This window comes from Charadrius vociferus, unplaced genomic scaffold (genome assembly GCF_000708025.1).
Source record: "Charadrius vociferus isolate BGI_N301 unplaced genomic scaffold, ASM70802v2 scaffold65, whole genome shotgun sequence".
In the NCBI taxonomy this organism is placed as follows: domain Eukaryota; kingdom Metazoa; phylum Chordata; class Aves; order Charadriiformes; family Charadriidae; genus Charadrius; species Charadrius vociferus.
The window spans coordinates 5,651,040-5,661,531 of record NW_009649293.1 but is presented as its reverse complement, the minus strand read 5'-3'; the positions used below and the strand labels follow the sequence as shown (position 1 = coordinate 5,661,531).

General features: G+C 41.1%; 1 protein-coding gene across 1 annotated transcript; it reads left to right on the top strand.

The window, feature by feature from the left end:
* The first annotated feature begins 93 nt into the window (after positions 1 to 93).
* On the top strand, positions 94 to 7,230 carry TUBB6 (tubulin, beta 6 class V). Its single transcript, XM_009889064.1, has 3 exons — positions 94 to 198; positions 1,317 to 1,427; positions 5,616 to 7,230. The coding sequence occupies exons 2-3, from the start codon at positions 1,367 to 1,369 to the stop codon at positions 6,677 to 6,679; spliced, it is 1,125 nt and encodes a 374-aa protein (XP_009887366.1). The 5' UTR covers positions 94 to 198; positions 1,317 to 1,366; the 3' UTR covers positions 6,680 to 7,230.
* Positions 7,231 to 10,492: the final 3,262 nt, after the last annotated feature.

Sequence of the window (10,492 nt, the reverse complement as noted above, 5' to 3'; positions counted from 1 at the left end):
GCCCGTCCGCCATGGGCCCGGGGCTCCGGGCAGGGCCCCCGATGCTCCGTAGGGGAGTTCCCAACCCACTTCTCCTTTTCCTCCCTTAGTTTTGGGAAGTGATAAGTGATGAGCATGGCATTGACCCAGCCGGAGGCTATGTCGGTGACTCAGCGCTGCAGCTGGAAAGGATCAATGTCTACTATAATGAATCATCGTGTAAGTGTGGGATTGGGAGGGGTGCGGGAAAGAGGACTCCGTGGGCAGGGGCACAGAAATCTGGGAGTGAACGGGTCTGTGAAGCCGTATTACACATCTGGTCATGCTCCTCGCGTGCCATCAGCCCCTCAGCTGATCCCAACTCACCCCATTATACACAGGACAGCTTATCTACTTTCTTATAAACTGATAACTGGGTGTTACTTCCCCAGACAGAGAGAAATGGCACAAGGGGCTGTCCTTAGGGTCTGGAGGTGGAGGTTTGTTTATTATTTAACACTATGCTACGCATTTTCTCTTCTAACATGATTATTTCATCAGATGTGTCTTATCAATTGCCCCAAATTAAACCACTGGTTATATGAGCCTGCATCTGTAGCAGTGTGTCTCATTTCATGACAGAGAGGGTTGGGCCACAGGTAATGAAGAATTCAATGGTGATTCATTAATAAGATGCCAAAGGTGCCCAAATCCTCTGAGTCAGTCCGGTGTGGTAGGGTATTAGCGGTGTAAAATAGGGATCATGAGTCCTTTGGTCTGTTGACATGAACCTGTAAGTGCAAATGTTTCATCTTTTGTCCAGCTCAGGTTAATTCATATTATTTACCTGAGTTTCCTTGAACATTTTCAACTGGATATAGATTCTTTGTTTTGTGGTAGATGTGCTAATCTGTTACTATTTGCCACCTACACCAAGTAGGTCTTTCAGTGGAGGTGAATCGTTCAAGCACAAAAGCTTGTGAGATGTGTTAGGATCATTTGAACATAAACCCTTCACTCACCCCATTATTCACAGGAAACATGATCTACTTTCTTATAAATAACATGTCAACTATTATTTTTTTTTCTAATCAGAAACTTCCCTCCCTCGTATCTATTGCTAAAAAAGAGCTTACCACCTGTAGGACCCAAAAAAGTCAGGTCTGTTTTTTAAGCAGAATTGATTTGTTCCCTATGGTGCTGGCTTTTCTCACCACCATGACTTCCTGTATAGGAAATACTTATATATGTGCAATCTGTATTTGACTAATAATATGACAAGGTTATTTGTGTATTGAGAGCTATGACTGTGTTGGCTTATTTCAGAACACTAAGGGCATACTTACTTTTTATTGTAGCCCAGAAATTCGTACCAAGAGCAGTCTTAGTGGACTTGGAGCCGGGAACCATGGATAGTGTGCGATCTGGTCCTTTTGGTCAGCTCTTTCGGCCCGATAATTTCATCTTTGGTATGTGGACGTCACTTTTTAAAAAAGAAAACTATCCAACAGGTGCTTGATTAGCAAGTTGAATGGTCAAAATGCATTTAAGCTGCCTATTCCAAAGTGATCATTAGTACTGAGAATTCCTAATAGCTTAACAATACAATTCCAGTTATTTGTAAGTCAGCTAAAAGATCCTGTTAACTGAAAAAGTCATTCTTCTGTTAATTATTCCTTCAGTTAGGAAGCTAATGAAAGTTTCCTATAGTATTCAGATAAAGTACCTTTGCTTTCCATATATATGAACTGCAGAGAAATCCTGAGACTGCTTCTTTACAAAAAAGCGCATGGAAATTCTGCAGAAAATGGAGAGAGAGAAAAAAGACCTCAACCACAAACCAAACGGACTACTCTTTACTTGAATTCACATTAAATGCTTCAGCATGAAACTGTTTATAGGCTGTGTAATTCAACTTTTTCAGCAGATCCGTACAGATCCGTAAACAGTGGAGGACGAACAACTGCAATATGGAAAACGCTGTCATATATAGCCAGTTACTGGGTTATTTTTCAACCTAATGAGGAACAGTCTAAGAGCATGTGGGGAACTTCTGGTTTTGCAGTGCTCTTGCAGGGCGTTGTTTTGGCCTTGACTGTTTTACTTTGGACTTATGTAGTACTTTCCATCTAAGCTTAAAAATGGTTATTATCAGGATTAAATTTCATAGCATCCTTATGAAGTACAGAAGCATTATCGGTACCTTTGCACTAAAGGAGGAACAGTGTGTGAAAGTTAAGTGATCCACTTGTTGAAACAGGAAGCCTGAATGAAAGCTACCATGAGAACTCTCCTGTCCTTTTGGTTTCCAAATCTGCACTAGCCACAAAACACATTTCCTCCTGCCAAGGCAAGCTTATGTTGCAACTTAGTTTGGTATATTGTGTTAACATAAGGAAGGAACAATGCCAGGGACAGACAGAGAAAAGATAAACATTGTTTGGGTGGTATAAAACAAACTTAAATCTGGGTTGTTGCTGTTGAGGTGGGGAGTAAGAAGCCATACAAAGACACTTTAAGCCTTTGACTGAAAACTTTTAATGCTATCCCTATTGTTCTCCTGTATACTCCATGGCAGAGATGTTAAAGGTCTCTTTCAAAAGAATTTTAAGTTACAACATGTAGAAGTAAGCTTGGGAAGAAAAGCCACAGACATAGCTTTATGAAGTATGATTCTATATTCAGGTTTCTCCTTTCACTCCCTTTCTCCTTCATGGACCGCAGAAGACCTCTGAAAGTGAATTCACCTGACCTATGGAAATACCTGACCTGGAGCTTTACAGTTTGGCATACCACCAGTAAACCAGAGCAAAATCAATTCAGAGTGTCTTTAACAATAGTCCAGTTCACTGTACTCCCTTCCTGCCAAGCTAACAATGAACCAACAGCATGTGATCAACTTGTATGTGACAGAGGCCCCTGCCAGCATCAGGCACTGTCCTCCCAACCTGCTGAATAATGCAGAATGGCTGCCTGAGTGCTGAAGTAATGATCTTCTGTGTCAAAAGCCAACAAAGCGTTTTGTTTTCTCTTTTAAAAATCTGGCCTGGGCCCGCAAAGGATTTTGTGGCAGAAGCTGGCAGTTCCATACTCGCTGTACCCCAGGCTGTTAGGGCTTGTTCTGATGGAGATGTTTTCTCCCTGTCTTTGTATGTACTTGCATGTGCCCATGTCTCCATAGCAAGCAACTGGGGACTGTGAATCAGGATTTCATTCACGTATGTTGAGTACATGATCACACACTCCAGACTTCCTTTAGATCTCAGTGAATACACAGTGAGAAGAGGCAGAATGCTAGAGATGGGCTGCATACAACGCAGAGTTTCCAGGATTGGCAAAAGATCTGCGAAGTCCTGATTTTTGTGGACACAGGCTCATTTTCTGCCTCATTTTCCACCAGATTTAGTCCTGGTGGAATTTGATAATTTTTTGTGGTTGTGTAAAATTTTCAGAGGTCTGGTAGGTACCTGATAAGTGGAGGGCATCCAGTGGGGTTTCACAGAATCATGATCAAGATTTCCAGCTGTGTGGCAGCCTTGTCAGAGCGATGGCACCTCTGGACTGTACTGTATTGTCTTGGGTAAGAAGCCTGGAGCTTCCATGGCTTATTGTACATGTTCTGTGTGGTGGTGGTGGTTTTACAAGTTTGATAGAGCCAGTCGGTTTGGAAGTATCAGATTACTAGGCATATACGTGTGCACAGCAGTAAATTTCAAATGAAAATGTTGGAGACCCTAGGCAGATGGCTGACTGCAGGACAAAGTGCAGCGTCACCAGAGGAGCAGCTGAGAGTTGTGGACTGGAGGAAAGCCATTGGTCTTGGTGTAGGCAGCCGCTGCTACAGTTACACTCAGCAGTTTAAATACAAAGGTCTTATTAGTGCAATAGAGACAGGTGGCATCTGGGAGTTTGTGTGATTTAAATTAAGACTGAGGGAATCTAGCACAGTGGAGGGTCCAAAGGAAGACATGTCCACCTTTGTATTAGACGTTTTACCTCCGAACTTAGTCTGTGAACTAATCAAAAGCAAGTAAAATCAGCCTCTATGGATTTCTTCTTTTTTTCCCCATGAAAATATCTTTTCCACATTTGTGAGAGTAATTCCCATTCTCCTCTTACCTTGTTCTTTGTTCCTATTTTCCATTCTGTCCTATTCTCCATTCTCTCCTTATCTCACTGCCTACTGAAGAAGGACAATACCATGTTTACACAAGGGGCAATCTGCAAAATAAAGTCCTAAACTCAGAATTTGGCTTTGTTAGGATCCTTCTACATGTCAGAGTGATGTCTGCTTGTTAAAGTGCAGCCTGATGTGCTCCCCTGTCTGCAGTAGGGGATCTGCTCAAGCAGTCTGCAGATGGTTACAAGCATATTTAATTGTGGAAGGATATTACGCTGTGTTTTGCCCAGCTGGACAGGAAGTGCTGAGTTCCCTAGGTTCAAAGAAAGAAAAATATAGCTACATATAGAACAATGCATTAACTAACAAAATACATCATGAGGAAACAAAGCATTTATGCAGTGAAAATGAAGTGCATCATATTTAAACAATATCCCAGCAAGCAGTTTTCCTGATTGATATGTTTGGCACCACCACAGTGCACTGGGAATTGAAAGGAGACATGGTAATAGGAAGGAAGGGGAAGGTCATGGAGAACAGCGCAGAAGCTGACAGCCCTATACCTAATTCTGAAACTATTGCTCTTTCTGAATACCACTCATGAGAGTTACCACTAAGTGAGTTCAGCAGCACAATGTATGTATGTAGTAGTCACTGTGAGGAATGGGAGTATTAAAAAACTGGTCTCCCGTTTAATGCTCCTTCTTATCTAAGTAATAACAAAATAGTGACATAGCAAAGGATTCAGATTGTCCATCTTAATAAATTCAGTGTCACATAAAAGGAAAATGGAAGCCTTGGGGAGAAAATAAGGGGCTTGTGAAGCATCAGTGACCCAATTCTGCAAGTTGCTTTGCAGATCCCGAAGAACAGTGAGTTTGTAGGGAGACTAGTAAAAGATAAAATGTGCTTAATAACTTCCAAGTTTTTGAAATAACATTCTTGAACCTTCTGTTGATCAATATTTTCATTCAGGCTAGGTAACCATGAATTAAAAAAAACATTAGTTCTTTATATGACAAGTTAAATAGGACTTCTGAAGGCCAGCCTTATCCTTGAATGACAACAATGCCTCAGTGTCTCACAGGAACAGTCCAAGAACCTTTCATTTAGAAATGTGTATCTGTGATTTAGCTTTGTATGCATCATGATCCTTATAAACAGAAAGTATTTTAATATTAAACAGTCATCTTGTGTTTATGGAATAAGCAGTATTGGGAGTGTGAAAGCTTTCAAAACAAGGAGTCAAGGCCATCTTTGCATTTATAGAAGGTTAAATACCAAAAAAGAAAAAAAAAAAAAGAAACCACCAAAAGGCATACATGAAAACTACCAGAGATTTGAGGTGAAAGGAGACTATACAAAAAGTTTCTGTTGATACTTCCAAAGACATTTGTAGGCAAAACTGAAGAGTACGGTTATCTACCTGACAGATTTATAGCAACTTTTGTTACAAATGTGAATCCATTTGGCATGCAAATACCAAACGTTACCAATAATTTTGTATATTTTCTTTCCCTTTTGTGTGTTATTTTAGGACAAACTGGTGCAGGAAACAACTGGGCTAAAGGACACTATACAGAAGGGGCAGAGTTAGTTGACTCTGTACTTGATGTAGTAAGAAAAGAGTGCGAACACTGCGATTGCTTGCAAGGATTTCAGCTCACTCATTCCCTGGGAGGAGGGACAGGGTCTGGCATGGGAACCCTACTCATCAGCAAGATACGAGAGGAATATCCGGACAGGATAATGAATACCTTTAGTGTCATGCCCTCTCCAAAGGTTTCTGACACAGTGGTGGAGCCTTATAATGCTACACTCTCGGTCCACCAACTGGTTGAAAATACAGATGAAACCTATTGCATTGACAACGAAGCTTTGTATGACATTTGCTTCCGCACCCTGAAGCTCACCACTCCAACATATGGCGATTTAAACCACTTGGTTTCTGCTACCATGAGTGGTGTAACTACATCCCTGCGTTTTCCAGGCCAACTAAATGCTGACCTCCGGAAGCTGGCAGTAAATATGGTTCCTTTTCCGCGCCTTCACTTTTTCATGCCAGGCTTTGCTCCTTTGACAGCCCGAGGCAGCCAACAATACCGAGCACTCACTGTTCCAGAGCTCACCCAGCAGATGTTTGATGCCAAAAATATGATGGCAGCCTGTGACCCAAGACATGGGCGATATTTGACAGTGGCTACCGTCTTCCGTGGTCCCATGTCCATGAAGGAGGTTGATGAGCAGATGCTGGCCATCCAGAACAAGAACAGCAGTTACTTTGTGGAGTGGATCCCAAACAATGTTAAGGTGGCTGTGTGTGACATACCTCCTCGTGGCCTCAAGATGGCTTCCACGTTCATTGGCAATAGTACTGCTATTCAAGAGCTCTTCAAAAGGATCTCAGAGCAGTTTTCGGCCATGTTCAGGAGAAAGGCCTTCCTCCACTGGTTCACAGGAGAAGGAATGGATGAAATGGAATTTACAGAAGCAGAAAGCAACATGAATGATCTGGTTTCAGAGTATCAGCAATACCAAGAAGCAACAGCAAATGATGGAGAGGAAGCGTTTGAAGATGATGAAGAAGAAATCAATGAATAAAAAAATTAGGTGGGCTATTTTCCAGGCCAAATTCTGAAATCTGGATTTCTAATAACTAGGGTTATAAATCTGTATTTAGGCTTCAAAACCAAAAAAAAGAGCATGAGTCTCAGGTGTTAGAGGTGCTCTTGAGGTCACTGAGAACTGAGGACATTCAGCATTTCTTGAAATCAGGTCATTTCTATTCATGAGACAATTGTAAAGCATTCAGTTTAGACTTCGGCCTAAGAGTCTGAACACAGAGATTGCTAGTTTGGGATCTTTTTTTTTTTTTTCCAAAGTTTGTCGTCCCTGAAGTTGTACAAGAAAAGACATAAAGTAGGCATGAAAATCTACAAAATAGAGCTGCACTATTTTCATCCAGTTATGAGTAAGAAAATCTTGTGTGTTTGAAGTATTCATTCTGTACCGAATGTACAATACTAAACTGCCAGGTACAAAATTTATTGATAATAAAAAGAAGAAAAGTTTTTTAGCTATTCTGTACAGTAGCTGTTAACAGTGATATATGACACCAGTCCTCTAAAAACAAAATAAAAAAGATTAGTATCCTCTCAAGCAAAAGTGTTTTGGGCAGTCAATGCTATATTAATATCCAGTGAGCTGCAGGCAGAGGCTGGATTTATGCTATGTGACTTCATCACTTGCTGCTGAATAATCACAGATTCTATACATGAAATCTACCCATTTGTGATGTGTTCTTTAAGGATCCTTGGGGTTTACAATGGCACCCCAATATCTTGCTGGTCCTCTGTCTTTCTGGCTGTGGCCGGTTACTGGTGCTATTCCTATCTCCATTCCACCTAGCTCGTATAACTGAAATTCAGATACTCCACAGAACATGGTGGGAGAGGGCACATTGGCTATGTGTCGAGATATCTGACTACCTATGTTTATGAGTTCACCATACCTATAAATGCTATGGATGTCTGTCTGGACGGATTAAGGTTAAAGTATAAATAAAAGTATTTATCCACAGTATTCAAAACAGCTGGCAAAATGAAAGATGAACAACAGCTTATCTGCTTACACTAAAGCTAGAACAGAAAGGTCTCTGTCTTACCCAGCTGACTTGCTGCCTCAAGGGCCTGTTGGGCTTTTGCTCTTCGTGCACGCTTTATGTTGCTGCTTGTATCAATTAAACAGCCCTTCTCCATTAGAGAGCCTCTACCAGAGAACACACCATCTACATGGAGTCTTTTATTTAGGTCAGTTTCTAGGCAACAAAACAAGCAAACAAATGAGAAACCCTCCGGAAATCCAAACTTTAAATGTTTCAGCAACTCTTTGCTCTTTTTCTTCTCGCCTTCAGAAGCACTTTCTTAGCAAAAGTGTTGTTCAATACTTAAAAAGGCACTTTACAAACATAGTGTAATTTCCAAAGATCCATTGCTCCTAACAAGGTGATGTTATGTTTTGTTAGTTTAGGTTTCAGGGAATAAGATAGTATTTTATAAATAGTATGAGCTGCGTAACCGTTAATCACATAAGCTGTAAGCAGTAAGAAAGCCATGGGAAGCACAAATGTTTGCTGTTCCTCTTCAGCCAGCCAACTCTAATCATCTTCCTTTTCTGACATAAAACTGAAATTTGTTTTAGTAACAGGTTTGGTGAACAATGCCTTTGGCTGCACTTCCTTTCAAGTAATTTTCTGCTTTTTCGTTGGAAACCTCTATTTTGAAATCTACCTGCTGAGTCCAACCTAGCTTTGTTCCTCTTCTTTTCACATTCCTCACCTATGTGTTTTTCCTTTTCCCTCTAGTTTTTCAACCTAGTCTCTTGGACCTTTTCTTTCTGTGCATACCTCACCTTTGTTTTTTCTCCTTTTTATTGCTTTGCACCTGGCCACAGAGAAGTACGTAGGAGCGGGCTGCCAGGACAAGCCAGACCTAGGAAAGTCTAGAAGTGCAGCTCCCTGTACCTCTGCCAGCACTAGGAGGAGGGTGAAAAAACACCAACCTACACCACTTGAAAACAGGGAGTGGGTGAGGTGTGCCATGGGAAGAAGGTGTGCTATCAGGACAGCAATAAGAATTGAACCTGATGGGCCACCTCCTTTGCAAAGTCGCTCTGGTCGAAGCCAGCAAGGAATGAGGCAGACCCTCAGTTTTAAGACACAACTGCCCCTGCACAGGCTACCCTAACCAAGCCACTGTAGGGTCTTGATTTCTCTGCGTCCTGAAATTACTTCTCTCCATTTTTCCTCTTGCATTCGTATCTCCTTAGGAAAAGGTGGTCACCTCCAGGGAATAGGGCCAGGCTGGGAAAGAGGGTCTAAACCTGCTCCTTCTCCCAGCATTGGGAGGCACACGGAACTCGGTGGCTGCCTCCATGCTCCACAAGCCCCTACTAGTTGTAGCAGCACTGCTCAATGTGTTTGCAACAAAAATTAATCTGGCCTTATTGGGAGCCACAGCACAGATTAAACGAAGTTTTCTTGATTTATGTTAAACCACCTAAGTTGGGTAAACATTATTTTTTCTTTTCATATCTTTGTTTTGATTCCAAAATCCTAACATAGTCAACTTCTCCCATTTTTGGCACAAAATAATAAGGCTTTTAGAGATAAGACTATACAAAGCAAGTTAATTCTCTATTAATGAGAATTGACTTGATGCAATTGGCACTTGACTCTTCTTTACATTATCATGCACTCATTAATTGCATGCTGCAACTAAGCAAGAGTGAAATTTAGAAGGAGACAGCAGGAACAGTGAATAAGAGAAAACATTTCTTGGAGAGGAGATGATTCTTTTACAGCCTGGTAGTGCCATTGTGAAGAGTGGATCTAGGGTTGGGGTTTTTTTGGTGGTTTTTTTTGGGGGGGGGGGGTTGGTTGGGGGTTTGGTTGGTTGTTTTTTTTGGTTTTTTTTTTTTTTTTTTTTTTTTAAGTAAGGAATGAGGAAATGCAGAATTCTGACATAAGCACATTTAGTCCTCAGCATTGGCTACAAATTGCCTGTTCCAAACAAGAAGTGTTCAACCAGATGGGGAGGGGGAATAGAACAAATAAGGCATTAATGAAGAATACATGTAAGGTGCAGCACTAGAGCATATGCACAGAAATCAGTCACTACTTTGCCATGTGTGCAAGATTTAAGTTTTATAAAACAAGTTTACTATTGCAATAAATCATTCTAAACTTTGACTCCAATAATAAAGGAACTGAAGTTTAGTTTTATTCAGGATGCTTTCTTGTTTATCATTCATTCTACAACAAGGGGAGGCAATAGGGGTACACACAAGTGTTGTTTAACAACTGAAAATGCCCAGTAAATACGCTCTCAATTGCTGTATTTGCTGCTTTCCTTGTTCCTCTTCACTGTAAAGCCAGGCAACATCATAGATGGCAACAGCTTCATCATGAAGAAAAAAAAAAAATCCTAAAAGAATAATTTCCATAAACAATTTACTTCAAATAACTCAAGCAAAGAGCTTGTGTCTGACCTTTCAGAGACAACTTTTTCCTTTGTCATCCTACTGCTTTCCAGTATGTTGCAACATACAGATGGAATCAATCACTAGTTATTCCCTCAGCCTGCCCTCTCAAGTCATAATCATTAAAGGATTTGCTATCCAGCAGAGCAGCTTTGTTCACTCTTCCCCACTTCCCCACCACCACCCCACCATCCATGCTTCCCTCTCTTCTTTCAGGATAGGGAGACCCCCCAGTTAATTTCTGAACAGCCGAATTCTCCAGCTAATAAATCCTTCGCACACAGCAGACAACCAGAAGCAGATGAGTATACTAAGACAACCATATTCAACTAAGCAGAGGAAAAAAAAAGCTTTAGGCTAAGCAAACCAGTATGA